Source organism: Pyrgilauda ruficollis, unplaced genomic scaffold (assembly GCF_017590135.1).
Source record: "Pyrgilauda ruficollis isolate IOZ18807 unplaced genomic scaffold, ASM1759013v1 scaffold16, whole genome shotgun sequence".
NCBI lineage: Eukaryota > Metazoa > Chordata > Aves > Passeriformes > Passeridae > Pyrgilauda > Pyrgilauda ruficollis.
In genome coordinates, this window is record NW_024514764.1 from 12,635,778 (window position 1) to 12,658,314 (window position 22,537).

The following is a 22,537-nucleotide window of genomic DNA, read 5'->3' on the forward strand; positions in this document are numbered from 1 at the left end:
GAAAAAAGAATAAAGCACAAATGAGAAGTTTGTAAGGGAAGGAAAGCCATGCTGTTGGAGTGCTGCCTATGGAGCACCTCAGCTGCTGGAATAAGGTAGGACACAGCAATGGATACTCTCCACTGCTCATATTTGCATATGGGGGAGGGGAGAGTGGAATACAGGCCAGAGCACTGGGAAAAGATTAATTCCTCTTTGTCAGTTTTTGCCAGCCTGGCACTGTATTTACAGATGATGCAAAAGCTAAAATATTCCACCATTCAAAGCAATCCACATCCCCAGGATGAACTCCTGCACTAGGGCAAGACAGAGATGCTCTGCTCCCAACAAAACAACGTCCTTTCCCTGGCACTGAACACCATCTGCTGGATTTGTTTCCAGGTTATTAAGATCTTCTCCTTTAGACCTAAGTAGAGCCTTTTCCCAGCTGTCCACTGTTGTAAATCAGGTGGGATTTTCTTGAGGAAGGGAAGGAGTGAGCTTTGCCTGTGATACAGAAACTGAATTTCAGAGTGGAGGTCAGGGCAGGCACAGGGAAGGTGAGCACAGCTGACAGCAAGCCCAGCAGAGACTGGGAGAATGCTGAAGAGAGCAGCAAGCAGACACTCAGCATGCTGCCAGTGCAAGAGCCACAGACCTTTCCACAGGGATAGAGGAGAGTGGCTGTGCTGCAAGAGAGGAAAAATCACAGAAAGGGTCAGAACACAGGCCTTCCCCCCTGGAAGGGCACCAGAGTTAAGTGATTCTTCATAAAGCCTTTTCTTTCTGGTCTCTAGAATAAAACACCAGTTGTCTATTTTAAGTACCTACAGTTCTACTTGCTCTAATTAAACCTGGCCTCCCAGTTTAAAAGCTTTCTTCCTCTCCCTCAGAGGTCTGCAGCAAGGCACACCTGAGACATCCTCACCCCCCAGTCACTTCTTCTGTCTTCTGATCAAAATCTGTTATTACAGAAATCCATAGGACTTAAAAAGAAACAAAGAAGAACACAACAGAGAGCAGTTTAGCAAGAGATGAGCAGGGAGAAAAAGCACAGGAGAAGATATGCTGCTCCAATTCTAAGTCAAGAATTGAAGAAAAATTATTTCCTTCACTCCCAAAAAGCAATATTCTCTCAACTCCATCTGCTGGTCATAGGGATAACTGTGAAACCATTCTGGTGTCTGGAAGCCAAACTTCCCCCATTGTGCTCCTAACCCATGCAGAAATACCAGATTTACTGGTATGCCCACGAAGGAACCATCCACCACCACCCTTGGAACGGGCAGCACTGCAGGGAGCACAAAGCTTCAGCAGCCTTGATGGAAAAGCCTCACAGGGCTCCCCCCAGCAGCTCCTCCCAGAGCCTGCACACATCAAAACCAGAGGCTGCTGGCTCCCAAACTGGCTGCTGGCTCCCAAACTGGCTGCACACCATGCTGAGAGTCTGAGAGCAGAGCGTGGCTGGCGTCCACAGCCCAGGGATTGTGCATGATCTCACCAGCACAGCACTGCCAGTCCTGCAGCAGAACCATTTCAGCAGCACTGAGGCTCAGCAATGTGTCACTAAAACTTCCAACATCAGAAGCAACATTTTTCTTTTGAAAAGAAGCCTTTCACTTAAGTTTTCAAGCTGCCCATTCTGCCCATCACCATTAAAACAAAACAAACAAACAAAATCAATCCATCCTGCTGGCACTGAAAATTAATACCTTAATGCTGACCTCTTAATCATTTTAATAGCATAAGGTTTGTTCTTCTTTTCTAATTAAAGAGATTAATCCAAACGTGCTTCTCAGGGTGTAGTGTAAGGTCATGCCTGGAACATGGGCTGCAGTGAATTAACACTTCAGAGACCCACTTTGCTGGGCAGGCAGGGGGAACGGGAGAGTGCTGCTCTCGGGAGAGTGGTAGCCTGAATCTGGATCAGAAATCCAAATCCACAGCTGCAGCACATTTTTCCTGGCAGCAAGGGTTATGCCTGGCAGTGGGAAAAGTCCTGGTTACTGCTGGGGACAGGGGTGTCACACAGTAATTATTAGAATAATGTGGGTTAAGAAACTTAATAATCTTTTACTTTTGCAGCACACATATAATGTGTAAGGCTAAAGACTGAAAAGAGTATTTAAAAATATTTTGGTTTTCAGGACTTAGGAGTCCTCAGACAATGGCTGCACTTCTCTGCTTCCTCTTCTCTTGTTTAAATATCCCCTGTGGTAACCACAGTGTTCAGTGCCATGCTGCAATCTGGTTTCCTGCCTCACACAGGCCACACACCACCACTGTTGTCATTCACGTGGGTCTGTCTCTCACATGGAATAGTACTTTGGGGGCCCTTTAAGATAAGGGTAGTATAGAGGGCTGGTTTAGCAAGATATGTGGTTGCACTCATCCCACAAAGGACCCTGTATGGGTTTTTTTTGATTTTTTTAAATGTGCAGTTGTCTTTCACTTGCTGTAGTGGATGAAGTCTGAACTGACCCTCCTACAAGTTCATTTTTGATGGATGTTAACATAACACAATAGCCTTTTCCACATCACTGCTGCCTCCCTCAGGGAGCAGGACAGGCCGTGTCTCCAGGCCAAGCACATTAAATAAACCATCATCTCCAGGGACTAAAGCAACCCAGGACACAGAAATGGCAAAGGGATTGCAGCAAGAACACACGGCAGGATTGCAGCTCTGCTCTGGGGACCTGCCTCTGTCACCAGCGGCTTTTCACAGGAGCCACTTGGGTCACATTTTGGTTGCCCAATGTGAGTGACAGATGTCACTTAGATGTGTGTTTCTGTAACTCATGGAACTGCTGTGGATGTTATTTTACCCTTAGGTAATGCCTTATGTATCAAATAAGGTTTAGCAAGCCAGAGCCTACAAACCTCAAGTTCTGAGTCAGCAGATTCTGCCAGTCTTACTCTCCTTGTGCCTCTGTGCTTAAAACTGGGGCAACACATCTTTATCTGAGAGAGGTGCTGTGAAAATGAACTAATCCAAAGCATAAACCCTCTCCAGTGCTGACTGTCACAGGAAAGAGCATTTGGAACGACCAAGTGAGATATATTACAACATTCAGCCAGCAATGCCCACAGCTACACACCGAGCTGCAAAAATAGAACTGAATGTTGACTGTGTGCTCTTTCCAGGGGCTCTGTTCATATTGTTCACTGAATAAAGCAAAGTCCCTGTGGAAGGAATAACATATGGCCATGGATGTGCTATTACCAAATAATTACACTGCCTTACCCACTGCTGCCAAACAAAGGTTAAATTCTAACAAGTGTGACATTTCTTTTTAAGTTCTTGACTTTGCAGTAAAAATGTTTAGGTGGAAATTCAGTTTTTGAAGTTACACCCCTGTCAGGACCACCATGCCTCTAACCCCCACGTGAGCTGAGACCTTTGGGCTCCACAGTGCCAATGTCTGTTGGCTGAAATGCCCATTACTCTCTGTGGTGGTGTGAGGGAAAAGAAGATATATTGGACATGCAAAGCTTTTGACACCTGAGAAACAAAGACAGACGGTTCTGATTGTTCTCTCAGTTGGTATTTTTGACATTTTGAAACTGCAATTGATACTACAGGGAAAGTTTCCTTTACTTTCCTCTTTCTCTTCGAAAAGATGGGAGAAAGAAAATAGTTTTTGATTTTATTTCTCTCCCATCACCTGACAAGCCTTGATGGCAAATGCCTTTTTTATTCCAGTTGAATATGGACCACTACATCCTATACTGATAAGTGAGTATATTAAGACTTAGATTTTCCCAAACCTGACTTTTAAATGAGCACAAAATTAGGCTTTAAGATCACCCAGCCCCTGAGATGAATACAGCATTTTGGGGAGATCTGCAGGTTTTCTGCACCATCAGGACAATAACTCACTTGCTTTACACCTGATCCAAACACTTAACACAATAAGGGTAGTCATGCAGCAAATTGTCTTTTACAAACATTCTGCATGAGTGCCAGTGGTGTTCTGAACATGGTGCTAATCCAGTCATAAGCGCCCTTCCATACTCATAAACAGTAAATGACAGATGATATTAAAGATTTCACAGCATAACTGGAGGAAAATTAGGAAGTGATTCTCTAAAATAAGGAGAAAAGAGGAAGTTTATTGCATCCTCTTGCCTCTCATACAGAGCTTATTAGTGACAGGCAGGTAGCAAATACAGTGATGGAACAGCAAGCATTGGTTGTGCCAAAAAATAGCAATTTTTGATTTAAATTAAAAAATAAGCAATTTGCAGGTCTTACAAGTTTCTATAGTAACTGCTATCATGTATAAGAATATAAAATGCAACAATCTGGAGTTTCCATAGAAACAACACAAGCAGTTTGATTAATACGCAACATCCTGAGACAAATGGGAATATTTAATTTAACTTTATAAAGAGAACTCTGGTAAACATCATACTATAAACTTGCAAGGTGTCCTAGTAAGAACTGTTCTTGCAAGTTTGTGACATGCAAGTCAGGCACAATATAAAGTGAGAAGGATCTGGGGTGTTTACCACATCAGTTTCAAAGGATATGAGGTACTATTTAGTTTCAGGAAGGTGGTGATGTACCCAACACATTCTAATTGACACACAGAACCTGTGTATCAATTAGGAGTCCTGGTTTAAAATCTGGTTTAAAACTAAATATACCAGCCAAAATGAAAGGAAGCAATACATTTTTTATAATTGTGATCCTTGAGAAAGCATAACCACTGCATAAAAATGGACAGAAGTTTTATATACACACTGCAGAGCAGAAATGAGGAACCACGGGACAACTCTGATGCTTAAATGACCATGGAGAAGTAATTTGAAAGTGTTGCAGGAGGTGGGTCACCCAAGAACTTAGAAAGCACTAGGAAGAGGTAAAGAATGCTGGAGCAGCAGGAACAACTCACCATGTTTGGCACACTGGTGACGGGAGTACTCTTGATGTCGGCAGGGAAGGGAGACAGACTATTGGCCATGCCTGGCTTGTTCGGCAACTGAGGATTCACTCCTGCAGCTCCCATCTGCTGCCCTCCAGTTTGACTGAAAGGTTGCCCAAAGGGAGTAGTGTTACCTGTCATTCCCAGCTGGAAAAGAATGAATGAATGAAATTATTAGAATTTTTGTGATTCCAAAGGGAGATTAAAAAAATCCAAACATACGTCAAATATCCGTCTTTGCATTCGCAGGGACCAAATTCCAGTGTAAGTTTCTCAATATTAAATTCTCAGTATTAAATTCACAATTTCACAACTTTTACCAAGTTAAAATATATCCTAAAAATATGTTTTACAAATACACACTGCTGTGTGGGGCTGAAGTCTTGCAATTCAACTTACAAAATCAAAGGAAAACACAAGATCATCCTTCTCAATCCACATGAATAGAAATGACTTTTTCCAATGCTACGGGAACTTCAGAAGAGCAAACAAACTTCAAATCCTGTGATACTTTGTGCATTCTGAGCACAAAGCATGACTTTGCACACAGACAGATGGGAAGGGAGGGGAATATATAGAGGCATCGAGCAAACGGTTATCAACTCATGTTTTGGTACTCGAGGAGAAGTGTCTGAGCAAAAAGACATCTAAGACTGACAAACTTGATAAATGACACCCCAAGAACTCCTCAAGACTAGAAAACAGAGACTCAACTCCCCCTGAATGACTGGAGAGAACATTGTACACCCAAAGAGCCACTTGGCCTGCAGGAGTCTCCCCCATGGTAAAATCTCCTCCACTGGAACCACAGAACCACTGAGGTTGGAAAAGACCTCCAGGACCACTGAGTCCAACCTGGGACCCATCACACCTTGCCACCCAGCCCAGAGCCCTGTGTGCCATGTCCAGGCTTTCCTTGGACTCCTCCAGGGATGAGGATTCCACCACCCCCCTAGGCAGCCCCTTACAATGCCTGACCACCCTTTCTGGGAAGAAATTCCTCCTGATGTCCAACCTGGACCTCCCCTGGCACAGCTTGAGGCCGTTCCCTCTCATCCTGTCCCTTGTTCTGTGGGAGCAGAGCCTGAGCCCTGCCAGCTGCCTCCTCCTGTCAGGGAGTTGTGGAGAGTCAGAAGGTCACACCTGAGACCCTTCTCTTCTCCAGGCTGAGCCCCCTCAGTCCCTCCCATAGGACCTACTCAATAGATCACATTGCTCACCTTCCTGCTTCACACTGGGAGGATTTCTAGGTGACTTTATGACCTGGTCCTAAATATGAATCCAACCACTGAGAAAAGTCTTTATTTGAAATAGTAAATCCTATTTTATTTTCCTCTTCCCTTTACCTCTCCAGCCTTTTCTTCCTCAACACAAAAATGGACAGAACGGTGTTCTACGGTCCTGGTCTCTTCCCCTCCCTTGCCAGCAGGGACTTGGGGACTATTTCCATAGCTGGAGGAAGGGCTGCTCACATCAGCTTATCACTGGAACAGCCTCATAATGAGGGATTATTCAGGGGTTGCTTTTTATGCTTACAGGAATCGGGCCGAACGAGCTGTTGAGGAAGCACCAGTTACGAGCAGCAAATTACACTGGGGCAGAGTCCAATAAACACAGTTTGACTGGGCCTTGTCCTCTTTGTCCCTGTACTTTGTACCCTCTGGTTTCAGACAGCTGGCCCTGCCACTCTCCAAGCAGCTTTCTGTTAGGAAATGCTCCCTTTCCCTGCATCCTGCCCAGTGACTGTTGCCAGATTTGGGCCTTTCTTCACTGTACAAGACGTTCTATCTTTACACATTTAAAAAATCCCAAAAGCTGTTACTTTGCAATATATGAGGTTATCAAATCTGTGCTGTGTCCCAGAGTATAGCTGAATAATTCAAATAGCAAGTAAGACCAAAAATTAGCATCTAAAGTTTAGTCCCAAGACTGCCTTTAAAGAGAAGTGGTGTTAGCTGCTACCACATTGCACAAATATCAAGAATATAATTTTCCGTATTTCTGTGTTTGTTTTGCAGACTGCATGTTCAGAGAAATTATTTTAATTATTATTTATTACACCACAGATTTTGGCAGCTTTCTCTGAAGAATTAATAGCAAAGCATTTAATAAAATTACCCACTCAACCCACTATTTCAGACAAGGTATGAGAAAGTGTCATCTGATAATGACAGCTGTTCATTAATGCTGTAGGGGTCTATCAGATCAACAGTGAAGAAAATTTCTGAAACTAACAGATTCTGAGAAAGCTTAGGAGAACTACTGAAACCTTTCAGAAGCCAGAAATAGGAACATTAACTCTGGGGCTGTTAGTCAGTCCCCTCATGTCTAATTCCTAACTACAAACTTCGTTGTTGGAAGGACTTTGCCCTTCCAGTCTTCTTTGAACTTCCTTGAAAGTTTGGAGGAGTTCTTTGAATGGAACAATACAGAGATTTTTCTGGCAACCACCAGTACACGTCCTGCAGACCTTTACAGTCACCCCAGCACTGGGACAGCTGTGGGGAGCCCAAAGTGGGAGACAGGAATGCTGCTCAAACCTCTGCCCATGGCTCCGTGGGCCAGCCCATGGCAAGCAGAGCCCTCCCTGGGCTGGCAGCTCATGGATGGAGCAGCCTCAGGCACCAGGGAGGAGATGGAAAAGGCTCAGGGCAGGCAATGAATGCCCAATGGATGTGCTGAGCTTGGAAGCCTGTGTTAAAGGTTTCTGGCACAATCTTACACAGCTGCATTTTCAAAGAGCAGAAGAGAGATTTTCTTTGGGCAGTGAGAATGCTGAGCAAATTTACCTCAAATTTAAGTTCTTGTTCCAAAAAGAAACAGAGAGGTGTTCTCATCTCATTATCAAGGAATATTAATGCTGTTTAATTGAAGAAAGAATGTTTGAAAACAGGTTTTTAGAAAAAATATTAGAAATATTTTGGTCTTGAAAGACAGTTTTAAAGTTTGTTAAAACTCTAAATGGCTTGAAGATCCCCAAAGCACTGAGGCTCTGCAATGCTAACAAGTACCACCACATGATTGTTTCATTTTATTTTATCATTTCCTTTTCAATAGATCTTGTTATTAGACAGATCACAACTCTGTACAACAACAAAGCAACCTTTCAAATCTTCCAAGCTGACTGCTTAATAGGATGAGGATAATTTTTCCTACTCTAGGTGGTCATTAAGTAATAAATGATTGAAATTTTAAGAAATGCTTTGTGGCTCTTTGAAATCGAGCTGGAAGCAGAGTAGCTTCCATTTGAAACCTTGTATTTTATAACCAGCTCTCCGCCACATTGTATTTCAGTGTCCAAAGCTGTGCCTTCATAAGGGAAAGGAACCTAAAGCTAAAGTATTATACCAGTCTGTAACTTTCAAAAACTAGCAACATTTGATAACATTGTCAAACATCAGACTTGCCTTTTAACCTACACTTCACTTCCGTAAATTACTGACAATGAAACAAAGTGCTAAAGACTTGTTTTTTGTTTGAAGTTCATCTCTTTTTTTAAAAAATAGTCTGAATAAGTGGAAAAACCTTTCTTAGGTGGGAATCACTGAAGTAAATATGGAGACAAAAATTAGGAGGAATCATCCACAAGATGAGTTTATTAAAACTGATAAATGTTCGTGGTTTCGGGGGAGGGGGGTTTAAACTCACTTTCTCCTGGGAAGAATTCAAAATAACAGGACTGTGATTTCCAGAATCACAACATAATGTGAGACCTGTTCGAACAAACTCTTATCCATTTTTAACAGCTTCCAACCAAGTCTGGGATCAGCCAGGAGTTTCAGTGGCAGAACAACCTGCTGACAAACAGCAGTGGGATCCAGAGCTGTTACTGGTACCCTGAGGAGCAGCTGGGAATTGATTCCAAACACAGCCAGGCAGGGACTCCAGCAAAGCAAACCACTGTCAGCTCCTCCCTGGTGGGAAGGCAGCAAACAGGAGGGGGAAGGAAAGGAAGAATCAGGCAGATCCCTGAGTGTCACACACTGAAAGACACAGGCACAATTCCTGGTTAATTATCTGAATGCTGAGCCCAGTGACTTCTGTGGAACTTTAAACCATGGCTGACTGAAATCTCAAAAAACAACTGGTAAATATATGCAGAAGACTGAACCTACACATTGTAAAGAGTTGATTCTGCTTGTTTATTCTGCAAATGGAAACTGGCAGCTCCAAGCAAAGGACTCGGAAAGCTCAAACACCCCAACTCCTGCCTCTGCTCCCAGGGGATTTTCCAGGCAGGTAAGGGAAAGCAGATACTCAGAAGACCTTTGTTTTTTTATTTCTGAAAAGAACTCTGATCTCAAAATAGTTCAGGGGAAGATTACCAGGTAATTAAAAGTCACCAAAGAAGATAAACCAGCAAGAACACTGAAGTTTACAACATGGTAAGAATGGTCATTTTCATGGGGAACTCTGAGCCATCACAAAGATTTGTATTTCGCTTAAAGTTTGTTAAATTTACTTTTCTAAAAGGAAGAGAAGCAAAGAGTAATCCAGTGTGAGCTGTTTCTTTTTCCATCTGCATGGAGCAGGCAAGGATGTGCATCACAGGGCTACTCCACCTTCCATCCAGTGCACCTCCATGCCACCAAAAGCTGAAAGCTTCTCTCTGACAGTTTGGGTTACGCTGTTCACTCCCATTTTGTTCTAAGCTCATGGATGCTCCCTGCAGGTTGCCTTTGCTCCCCTCCGTCATTTCATCTCCTCTCTCTTCCTGCCACCATTTTCAGCCCTGTTCCCTGCACTCCATCCCATGGTGGCTCCTTTCATCCCACCTCATCCTCTGCAATTCATGTCTTATACTTCTGTTTCTATGCTGCAATTTTGGGAAAATCTTGCTTCTTTTGCCCAGCTCTTTGTGGTCACAGCTGCATGAATTCTGATGGGGTAGAGCAGACTTTCCCAAGAAAGGTGTTGTTCTGTTCCACCAGCTGCAGTGGGGGAGATAAAGGGGTGTATCCCAAATGCAAGTTAAGGCTAGGGGTGCCTCAAGAAGGAACACGATTAATGCAGGACACCACCTTAAACACATTATTTCTGCTCTAAAACAGTTCTCAGAAATATGATAATGACACTCTCCTTTAATGGAAAAGAGGCATTTAATTTAATAATTCTGCTATCCCAGGAAGACAAGTAGATTCTGTTCCCTTTTTTATCACTATGGCAACTCTCTAAGATACTGGAATCTATTATCGAGTGTGGATAGGAAATAGGCTATTTCACCGTACTCTCATAAGCCAAGGAATGTACAAACTTCCAAGCTGAAAACCCCCCCAGCACTTCAAACCTTTGTTCAGCTGCCTTGGACTATAGGAGCCATCACACTGCAGTGCTCTGAGCAGCAGCTGTGGGAGGTGCTTCTCCTGTTTTACTCATTCTCTTCAAAGCAGAAAAGCAATTCCATTTCCTCTAGTTCCTGGAGTTTCAGAGATTTTATCAAGGAAGCCTGTGACCAAACCTACAAACTTCACCTGAGGGTGCAGCTCAGAGGTGATGTGACAAGTGAGAAGCTCACCAATCTAATCCTGAAGACACCTTTCAGAGCAGACTGCATCTCCACACTGTGTTGTTCCTCCTGCTTTTAAAGCTTCCTTTTCCCCTCCCTTCTTTAGCAACCCTGACACACCACAGTACTTCCTCCTCCAGCCCAGCATCAAGGGGATGGGTTATGCTCCCTCTTGTACACCAAGTGTTCAGACTGTAAATAAACTCTACCCTTCCCTCCTCCTTTAAGTTTTTATCAACTGTCCCCTCACCTCCAGCACCACAGCTCTCACTCCTGCAGTCCAGGGTACTCCACCACCACTTTCCTCCAGGGCTCCCAGGACATGCAACCAACACAAACCCCACTCCCTGTTACAAGCACATCATTTCCTACTCCCTTTTTAGCTTCCTCTCCAAGACATTGTCAGAAACTGCACAACTGCATGCAGCTATGCTCCTTGCAATCCCTTTTCCTTTGGGAAATTCTGCTCTCCTCTGTTGCTCCAGCCCACTTTTCACTCCAGGGTTTCTAAATTTAATAAAAGGTCCGGCAGGACAGACTGAGTTCAGCCTCAATTTTCCTGTGAGAGAGAACGCACCTGCACTTGCAGGCATGTGCCAAGGAGCAGCACACACCTCTGGTAATGCTCCTGGTTTGTATCTTATACCACCACTACCTTCCTAAAGTTAATACCATAATTCACTTTTTTAAAAATTAGCTGGTCCAGACAGATTAGTCAAAAAAACCCCAAACACTACCCAAAACAAACACCCAAAGCAACAAACTTATATCCAAGTTAAATGCTAATTTTAATTAAATTTTGAAGCGCTGACTCTGTACCAAAACGGAAGGAGGTTATTCTGGCCAAGTATTTAAAACCAAAACAATACCATGAGATTTGGACTGAGAAAAAATACCAAAAGGTTGATATGAGAATCAGAGAACTCAAAGCAGCATGGGCTCAGTGGAAAATAAACCTGGCTGAAGTAATCTGATTATGATCCAATCCTATAAAATAAAAATAGTTATCATTAATATTCAGTTCAGTATCTGCTGGATTTTTTTACTAGAAAACAGCCTGGAAAGAAAGGAAGCAAATGAGACAAGCTTGGCCAGACTTTGAAAGCCATGAATCTGCAAAATGCTTGAAGAAGAACAAATGTGAGCTCTCAACATGCCAACAGGAGGAATGAAAAGACAATTGGATAAGGGGAAAGTGCCACCATTATGTGTCTGGAGTGATGGGAATGCTGCTGCAACAATGACCAACACGCTGTAGTAGCTCAGGAATGACAGGTAAAAATGACAGAATCCAGAGAGGCCTCAAGCAGTGTTCAAAGGACTAATGGGCATGGGCAAAGACAGGCTAATTGCAATCTAATAGCCTAATTAATTTAGCTTACTATTTAAGCTTATTAATTTCCTTATGTTATTGAGGCAAGGGCTGATGTGATTCTAAAGTACTGATTTTGAGAATAAAAAGGTGATAACACAAATATTTTCTGTTTAGCAAAGATCAACAGATCTGAGAGCTGAAGCTCTGTAGCTTCAGAGCCAAAATTAGAAAAAAATTGAAGTGACTACACTGAAATAATTAAGATTATATTAATGTTTTATTTAAATAGTGTGTGCTTCTACTCATCAACAGGAGTTAGTTCACAAAAATCATAAGGCCTCTAATCAGAGATATCCTGTCTTTGTACCACTGCCACTTCCATATGCCCCAGTCTTCATAAAATGGAACCTTATAATAGAAAGATAATTACAAATTCTCTTCTGCTTGTCCAGAGACAACACCAAAAGACGAGAAGAAAAAATTATCTCTGGAAGCAAAAATAATCTGAGATTCTGACTAGAATCCATTAACCAAACTAAGGGAACAAAGTCCAGGAACACATAGGTGTAGAACAGAAGCCAAAAAATGAATTAAACTATTGCACCCTCATGTGTACCCCAGAACTGTGTTACTGAGTGCAGCTCCAGATGATGGCTCTTGTAAAGACATGAGATCATACAGGATGGACTGCAGCACAGAATTCCATCCACTCACTCAATCCTGCAGCAATTAAGTCACCTCTTCAGACTGACATTGATTGCAGGATCACAAACCAGTTACACTACTTGTTAGGCATCCTAGGGAAACTGCACATCTCCTCCCCCTCCCTCACATCAATTTTTCTCTAATCACTTTGGAAATCGCTGGTCAATTTGACCCGTTTTTCTTAATGGCCTCACAGATAATTAAGTTCCCAAGATTACCGAGCAGAGAGATGGACAGGTAGATTATGACACAGTCCTGGTTCTGGCCAGGACAGATTGATTTTTTGCAGTATCTGGGAGGGGGCACGTTCAGGACACAGGTTATTCTGTACCACCTCCCATCACTGCTGAGGGCAGGAGAAAGGGAGTCTCTTCCAGGGAGAAGGGGTTTTCTGAGCATTTTGCATGTGAATCATTCACCTCTCTTTGTTTTCTTACCTCACTGCTGTTTCTTGCTCTAATCTGAACCCGTGATCTTTGCCTTTTGTGCCTCTCTCCTCTCTAGCCCACCGCAGGGGGAGGGGGTCAGGGAGAGTCTCAGTTGTGAGCACGAAATTGGGGAACACCATCCTTAAACCACAACAGCTTTATCTGGCGCCCAGCGAGAGGTTCCAAGGGTTGAGATAACAACAGATCTGCCGAAGCGAGTTGGAAACAAATTTATCTGAGCATTTGCTGTATTAGGTACGGAGCTGGTCACAGCGCTGCTTTGTCTGCTCCTGTGGGTGCGGTACTTAGCCTGTTTCCCCAAGTGCCCATGACAGCGCTCTCCCTCAGAGCGGGGAGAGGCAGCAGGGTGGCTTTGTTGCTTTGTTGCTGTACTGTGGGTATCAGTTTATGGCACGGTGACATCGAGAGCAATGAGGGTCATTTGGGATGGGTGTTCAGCGCTGCTCTCCTGCCCTCACCTCGGCACTGCCTTTAGAATCCTTTAATTATCGTACACAGTCTGTGGGGGAACAGGAGAGAATGGTTTTCCCCAGTTTTCCACCCCCATTTCCTCCTTCAGGCCTGTGACAAAAGTTTTTGAGGGTTTTAGTTTCCCTCGGATGTTAAGTACACAATCCATGCAATGGAAGCTCGCATGGAGTGCGCCATGGCCATATGCCAGCTCCCTGGCAATGATGTCAGTGAAACGAGAACAGGGCTTCAGGGGACTCCTTAACTCTGCAAGATGATCTTCATCTTCTTTCCTCCCTAGCAGCCTGTGGAAGGACTGACCAAGTCAGTGTGATCTGTGGACAGGTCAGATTGTGCAAACTAGAAAGCACAAGTCCCATGTGGACACCAGTACAGACCAGAATCTCTGCTACTAGGAGCAAGGTAACTCTGGTCCTACCTGCATGCTCACAGAGAGGACATGAAGAAGTGGGATGAAAATCCCTCCTTCTGCCCTGGCAGCATGAGCATGAGTTGAGAGGAAGAACAACCACCACGGGAAATTCTTCAAGGATAAATGCCCCTCCAGTTTCCTGTGGGCATGTCCTCAGACAGAATGAAGGGCTGATATTATTTCACATTCTCTTGAAGAGACCTCTGGTTCATATGTGAATGAAGAAGAGAGAAACTTAAGTACCATGATCATAACTAGAGGGGCCCTGCTCCCCAGCCAGGTGGAGAAAAGGGACTGTTGGATCTCTTGGGCTGTGTGGATCCATGGCCTAGCACATCCGACACACAAGAATATAATGCTTAGTTGACACTGGCACACAATGTCCCCTGATCCCACTGAGATCCATAGGGACAGAATCCATCTCTGTTTCTGGGGTGGCAGGGGCATCCAACAGCTGATTGTACTGAAAGCTGAAGTGAGCTTGACTGGGAATAAATGGCAAAACACTCCATTGTGACTGGCCCAGAAGCCCTAGGTAGCCTTGGCCTGGATCAACTCAGGAGAGGTATTTCAAGGTCCCAAAAGGGAATCATAGGGCTTTTAGAAGAGCTGCTACGGAGACAGAGAGTTTGACAGCTGAATTCCTTGTCTGGTCTCTCAGAGGACCCTTATGTGAGCCTGAGGAGGGATGAAGAACAACAAGCACTGATCACTACCACAACAGTGCCCTGTTGGTCTCATGGCACCAGCTGACCCTCAGGGATGCCATCCATGGGATGGGCTGTGGGCTGGAGAGCTCAGCCAGACCTGCTCCTCCTTCAATAGCCCTACACAACCAGTGTGCCAGTCCAGTGGAAAGTGCAGACTGACAGTGGACTATGGTGGCCTGAATGAAATCACACCATTACTGGGAGATGGATGTGCCCCAGGGGTAGAAACATAGCTCCACTACTTGTCACGGACTGATCCAGACTGCACTGGAAAGGGTGAAGCTCCAGAACATTCACAGCATGTTGATGAGATCATTCTATGGGAGAACAGGGCAGAGGAAGGTTTTGATAAAGGGGAGAAGACAATCCAAATACTCCTGAAGGCTGGTTTTGCCATAAAGCAAAGGTTAAAAGGCCTGACTGTAGGTTTTTGGAGGATGCACATCCCAGAGTACAGTTATATTGTCAGCTCTCACCATCTTGTGACACAGAAGAAAAATTATTTCAAGTGGAACAATACTTGAAAGTGAACAACAACAAGCTTTGAACAGATCAAACTAAGGTTGTTCAAGCAGTAGCTCCTGGGCCAGTCAGGACAGGAAAGGATGCAAAAACCATGCTCTGCAGTCAGGGAGAATGGTCCTTCCTGGCAAGTCTGATAAAAAGTACCTGGGGAGACTTGAGGATGACCCCATGGGTTCTGGAGTAGGGAATACAAAGGATCCAAGGCCTGGTACACCCAAACTGAAAAAGAGATCCTGGCAGCCTATGAAGAGGTTCAAGCTGCTTCCAAAGTGACTGGCCCTGAAGCACAGCTTCTCCTGGAACCCTGACCACCAGTGCTGGGCTGGATGTTCAAAGGGAAAGTGCCTTTCCTACATCATGCTATGTGAGCTCCTGATGCAGTTTGCAACTGGCCAACAGCAGCCCTCCTGCCCTGGAAGACACCTAGGATTGATAAGACCCACAGCCATGGACTAAATGAACTCAACAAACATCTTGGAAGGATGGCCACTGACTAGAGAAATGGTATCTCTGCTTGTGGGAGATGAGTGTATATATATATAAATATAAATACAAATGTATGTAGCTGGTTGGAAGGTGTAGGAATTGGACACGAGTACATGGTATGGAACAAGGGGTAATGTCCTGCTTCCAGCCAGGACAGGGTTAATTTTCTGCAGTAGCCAGGACAGGGCAGGGCCAGGATACTGAGGTTATTCTGTACCACCTCATGCCATGGCCAAAAACCAGGAGTCTCTTCTGGAGAGAAGGGGTTCCTCCTGATAACCCTGTGAGCCAGCAGGAGGGAGAGGGGGTAACACTCTTCTGAGCATTTTGCATGCAAATCACTTGCCTCTCCCATATACTTTTGTTATTAATACCATTGCTGTTCCTGTTTCTTATCTCATTGCTGCTTCCAGTAAATTGTTCTTATCTCAGCCTGTGATCTCTGCCTTTTCTGCCTCCAATTCTCCCCTCCATCCCACTGCAGGGAAAGGGGGACTGAGTGAGTGGCAGCGTGGGTTGGAGAATCTCAGTGGGAGCATTAAATTCGGGAATAAACCACAACAGACCTGCAGATTGACATCTCCATGAAGGAAGGCACAGAGACCTCTGCCATCACCCTCTGCATTAGCAGCAGACGCTATCCAGGGCTCTTGAGGAGCCACCACCATTGCCAGCATTGTCCTGTCAGCACCTCAGAGATTATCTGAGGACATGGGAGGGAGCTGAAAGCTTGACAGGAAACAGCTGAAGACCCCTGTGGTGGGGGTGCTGTAAAGAACTGCAGCTTCCACAGTGGCAGTGTGAGGACACACAGCCCCAACCTACTGGGTGTGCTACTCTGATCTGTTCTGACAGTAGAAAAACAGGAAGATCAGGACCACCTTTTTTTCCTCACCAAACTCTTCCCACACCTCTGAACCTGACAAAATAACTGTAGGAGGAAGTCACAAAGTCAGCCTTTTAGTGAGCCACCACTATCACTGTATTATTCTGGACTTAGTCTACAGTATAAAAGCTAAAAACCAATTTAAGTCCCAGATTAATAAATTATTTCAGAGAACAGAACATGCCTGTCATAGTTAAAGATGAGAGAGCAGAGGCATCCTAGATCTGATCTGTTTTGATAAGAGGCCAGATCTTCACAAACTAACAGCAGTGTTGATGAGTTGCATACGTGAGAGCTTGGCTGTTCAACAGTGTAAATTGCTCTAGTAAAACACATCTGCCACTCACTACTGCTTTCTTCTAAATCCCTGGATTTGCAAGAAGGACATTCTCCCTACTTCCTCCTGCTGTATCATTGACACAACCGTGTGTGATACAAAACACTAAAGGCTGAGGAGACAGTAACTATTCTCACCCTTCCAGAGCTGCTGTAAAATAAACTCGGATGCTGTTTTCTGAATGCCTGAGCTGGAACTTCAAGGTTCCACTTCATCAATAGCCTTAAACTGAGAGCAGCTGTGCACGAACACCCCAACCCTTACAGAGCCACAGCTACTCAGCATCTCTCATGCTTCACCCAAAATCCCCATTTACATCACTGAGGTGTTGGGGACACTTCTCTCTCATTTTTATTTTAGAAAATAGAACAAGCTGGCACAAAATGGGAGTTCTGCACTTCCCACTACGACCTACACATCCAAGCAGTATCCTTTGGGTTCAGCATGAAGAGAATGACTGGGTACAAACCCAGCTACCTGCTCCTGCCTCCAGGCAGTCGCTGTCCACTTCACTACAGGATAGGGATGACTCAATTTCTGGACATGCCACCCCAAGAACCCTTTACTTCCTTCTTTTATGGGCCTCACCAAAATCAGCCACTTCATACTCCATTATTAGATTAAGCCTCTAAATCCCTTGCCATCAAATTACCACACCTACCTCAAATCTGGGCTTTCAACAGAGTTGGTTACAACACTCAGCATTTTGTTCCCTTTTTCTCTCTTCCCATCCACTGAAATGCTTTTATAAGCAGCACGCCACCTTGCTTGGCTTAAATAGTCCTAACTCTCTTCCTCTGGATGTTTATTCTCTCTCTCAAGACAAGGAAATCAAACAGTTGGGTGTCTCAGATGCTCAGAAGTTACAAACTGAAGTCTACAAAGTACTGTGAATGAAGGAGTCAGTCCTCTCCAGGTAATGGAAGACCTAAGAAATTCAGACTGACAGGCAATTCAGTTGCTTTTAATGCTGTTAGTGACAGTGAAAGAGGACAGGACTGCTTTCATAACGCTGACTCCTGCTTCCCAGAGAGGTAACACACAGAGACAGGGACCCGTGCCTTGCCATCTGCACACTTCACCACCCAGGTGAGCAGAACACACAGAGCTCCAGAGCTGCTCCGATCTGGCATCACCCTTCTGGAGTTAACCCCTCCTCAGCCCCTGGGTGCTGCTGCCCCAACTCCCAGCAGTGCTTTGCTCACAAACTCGATACCAAAGAGCAGCTTTCCACCAAGCACAGGCCGAGGACTTTGCTCTTTGGACTCTTATCTCCCTCTGGAATGAGGCCCAAGCCTCCAGCACGAAGCAAGGTCCACCTCACTGATTAGGGCTCCCAGAGAAGCACAGAAGACAGGTCCATTAGGAATTCATGCTCATTTGTGAAGGGGAAAGACAGGCTTTCTTTACTACACTGGCATCATCTTGCATCTGTTTACTGACAAAAAAAAAGTAAGTCTCTACTAATTGCTATTTCATCCTATAGTAATGTGTTCCAAAAGAAAGTCACCGTGGCGCTTGGAATGTATATGCCAGAGGGACAGATGGAGAGGCAAGGAAAAGATTAATCATTTTATGGCAGAAAGCCAGTGGTGTTACCAAAAAAAAAAAAGAAAAAAAGTGAATTCAGTCCCAGTTCAAAAATGGTGGCAATGATGTTATCTGAGCTGAGGTGAGAGCGCTCACCTAAACCAACCTGCAGGTTTGGCAGTTTGACAAAACATTCAGTTAAAAATACTCACTTTGAAGTCAGTGACAAGAAAGCCTTAAAATGTAACATTTCAAGAATCAGATTTGATAATTAAATCATGATCTGGCTATCACTGCTCAGAGGAAGCCAAGCTCCAAGTCTCCCATCACTTTAAGCTAATTGCTATAACCAAGGCCTACCACAACAGATTCATGAAGCAATTACTGTCTTGTTCTTCAGCAGTAAATTAACTTAAATTAAAATACTCAAATGTCCAGGAATAACTGTAATTTACTTCATCCTTTATTACTAAAATTTGGTAAAACTGGAAATAAAAATTTTAAAATCCCATTAAAAAGAAGCCAGGTGTTTTATTACCACTTGCATTAAGACGTGAAATTCTCTTCCAAGCATTTCACAGAGGCCAAAGAAGAACTTCAGTATTCCAAGGCCTTTAAAAAAAAATGAACCCATGTTTCCCCACAATTACTGAAATACAAAAGACAAAATTTCATGGGAAAACTTTCTTTACAAATGACTGGATATATAGAAAACAGATTCTTAATACATTTAACTAGAAATCAACTTTTCCCAGGAAAAGAAAATCAAATTTTCATATGCTTACACTGTATACATGCCTGAAGAAAGAAAATGTCTCCAAAATTCTGCACAAGCCTGAGTACAAACACAATGAAATCTACTACAATTTCTGCACTCAGTATCACTGTTGTACTTATGAAGCAAAATAAAGCTGAGAAGGTTTACTTTGTAATGAGTGTCACCTCTGCAAACAACAACTTCAAAGCTCTAATGAATAATTAGCCACAATTGATCAATGCATTCCAATTGCTTCAAGAGCTTTTATAAGTGCCAAGCAGAGCAAGTGGCTTTCTTCAGATAAACAAAAATTATTCTTAGTATACAAGCACAGATACTTAACCAGAACCACAAAATTAACTGTAGATGTTTCAAAGGTTTGTTTCATCAAGAAAATCTAGTTTGGACATGAAGAATAATTCAACAATACTTGAGAATTTTGAAAGGCTGAAATTCAGTGAAGATATGCCTCAACAGATACTCGACTATATATTGGCCAAAATTTTTATGAGTTAATGCCAGGAGAAGCTTCAGCGTGTACTAAAACACACTCATGGTCAGACCAAAACACAGTTTTCTAACACAGATTCCCAACTGAGTATTCCTGTCCTCCCCTAGTTCCTGCACTTTGACATCATTAAGCTAAATCAAAGTTTAGGAACAGTAGTGATAGGCAAGGGGCAACGTCTTCAAACTGAAAGAGGGGAAATTTACATTAGATAATTGTTCCCTGTGAGGGTGGGCAGCAAATGCAGATTTCTATATCAAATTCAACCCAAAGTCTGCACTCCTTCCTTTATTTCCTGTACTGTGGATATCAGCCTTGCAGACTGTACCCAACTGTACAGAATTGCCAGCTGTGTCTGCCAGCACCTCAGCAGCTCAGAAGTGCCTATAGCAGGCTGGAGACAGCCAAGGAAAGGAGAGCATGTCATGCTCCAAAAATTTAGTATTATAAGGAATAAGCTGTTTTGGTAAGAGAAAACAGTAGCGCTATTTAAGATGTTCTTTCCCCATTTATCTCCCAGAGACTGGCCAAGGATACATTATCAGGCAGCCCACCGAATGTGATATTCCACAGAGGTGGCAGAAAAGACAACAGTAGCTCTGAGGAAGAACAGCAACAGGAAAAGTATCTCCAAAATATAATTAAAAGAGATATTCTGTGTCCTTCCTTTACAATGTATACTCTCCTTGACAGACATGAATGCTAAAGGAAAAGGGGAAACCCTGAAGGGAGAGGCTGTGACTCTAAAAGTAACTATACTTTTCAATTGCAGACCAAGGAGAAAAATCAAATAGAGAAGAAACAAACTCACACTACAGGTTACATTAAATACATTGAAAGAAACAAAAATCAATATTGCTTACTCCAAGCAACTACTTAGCACAAATATCACAGCCTGATATTAACTATGGAGAAATGTAACTATAAATAATTTACGCTGTTAAAATAATTTTAAAATAACTTTAAGAGCCAAATATGTTTGTTTTGAAACACCACAGTGACTTCAAGAGCTACTGTGACATTTCCAGTCCTTCTATAAACCATGTTCTCCTTGAAGATTTAACAATACCCATGAAGCTATTGAGACAATCCTGAACAGGCTTTTAAACAAGGCAAGATCTGATGGTTGTCTTTAAACAGGATTAAAATTGAACAGTTTAACAAGCCAGGCGTGTACACACATTGCTCACTGACAGCAGCTGCACAGAGGATGATCCAGAAATGCTTTTTAACCCAAGATGCCCCATATCAGACTGAGGGAGCCACCACTGATTGTTCCAAGAGAGAAATCTCATCTTCAACTGGTGGTGTTCCAACACTTGTCCATTAGCAGGGTACAAAGATCCTCTCGTCCTAAAGGCAGTTATTTAATTAAGTCAATTTGCCAAAAGCTTCAAAGGGCATTTGTTTTGTTTCCAAAACTCCCCTGACAAGCAGAGCAGCCATGCAGCCAGGGCAGCTTTGTGCTGCAGTCACTCGGAGAACACAAATCCTTTCCATCCAAAACAGCAGCAGAGTGCTAAATAATCTATTTACCACTCTTCAAAAAATCTATTTCATTTCTTTTGGCAAGGATGGTCCTATATTTAACATGCTGTATTTTCATTATGATTCACTCTAAAACAAAGGCACTGTTGAACCTTTTTTAGAGCACAGAACACTGTTATTTCCCAAACCTAAATAGGATTCGTACATAGATACCAAAGAACACATCCACCACTTTGGGATTTGAGAATCTTCAGAACATGTAAACACAGACATTTCCAGGTGCTACATACAGGTAGTTTTTGTAGCATCAGGAGTCCAAAAATCATCTCAAGTCCTTATTAATCTAAATCTTAATTCTGCAAAGTATTCCTGGCCTTAGAATTGAAGCCATTGCTCAGATTACACACAAACAGTTAAATCATAAGCGAGCTTAGTGTGCCACTTCACAGTCACAGTAATTTCTGGAGTAAATAAAAATTCTATTTACTGTAATAGCAAGAAGGAGGAGGATGAGGAGGAGAAACGAGCACATACTATTTACAGTCCATGGACACACAGCAAACTGATGTCACACACAAATGGACTTCAGCTTCCAAACAAAAACCAACAGGTATTTCTTCCAAACATTCACAAGAAAAAAGGAAAATGTAATTATATTCTGCTATTCCTTATTCTCAACCCTGCACAGTAAACTAACAGTTGTGCCAGTAAGAATTCAGAATTAATTTTTTTTACATATGGAGGGAAAATGTGTATTGAAACACCTTTTGTAGTTTAAATGTTAATCAAGGTGAAGAATAATCTGCCCACTACAAAGTAGATTTGGGCATGCTTTGTGTAATCTCTTGTTTAAAAATTTTAACCCCCTATGGAAATGAGTGAATTTCACAATTCCAAAGTGCAACTTTCCAACATAATCTTATTTTTTTGCCTGATGGTTGAAGTGTCCTGTTTTCCTTCAACAAAGTGTTTTTCACTTGTGGAAGCTGCAAAAGGAGAACTGCCTCCTCTCGCTGCTCCCACTCCTGATCCATTTCTCAGGAAGGCTGACACAGTTATCAAACTCTATGTAATCCTCCAAGTTTTCTGCACTGCCTTCTTTCTAAAGAACCAGACCACCAGCATTTAGTTTCCAGACCATAGCACTTCCTGCTTTAACACATTTCTGTATGTCCTTTCAATTACAGGATTCCCAATATAATCACAGCTCACTGTCAAGCACAAATATTAAGTAAGGGCAAGATTTGAGACCTGCTAAAAGGTCTTTTCATCAGAAAGGCTCCTGTGAAATCATATCTACATGCATGATTAGAGTCTATTAAGAAAATTACTGTGACAAAGATTTCCTTCTGACTGAAGGAACCAGGCATTTCGTAACTTCTACACACCAGCGTTTCAGTTGGCAGGTTTTTCTCCCTCCCAACATCTGAGTCATTTTTTACCTGGGTATTAAAAACCCCAAACTACAAACAGCAGCAGGAAGATATGTGAAAGCAGTCTGAAAACTGGAAAGACGTCATCCCAGTTACATCTGTCATTAAGGAC

At 43.1% G+C, this 22,537-nt stretch overlaps 1 protein-coding gene across 5 annotated transcripts in view; it reads right to left on the reverse strand.

The window, feature by feature from the left end:
• The window catches only part of LOC121350843 (CREB binding protein), a 94,995-nt gene that overhangs the window by 51,422 nt on the left and 21,036 nt on the right, over nucleotides 1-22,537 (reverse strand). For all 5 annotated transcript variants that reach the window (XM_041462560.1, XM_041462558.1, XM_041462557.1 and 2 more), the window contains one exon: nucleotides 4,878-5,054. In XM_041462560.1, coding sequence (XP_041318494.1) covers nucleotides 4,878-5,054 — 177 coding nt within the window. The remainder of the gene's footprint in view (nucleotides 1-4,877; nucleotides 5,055-22,537) is intronic.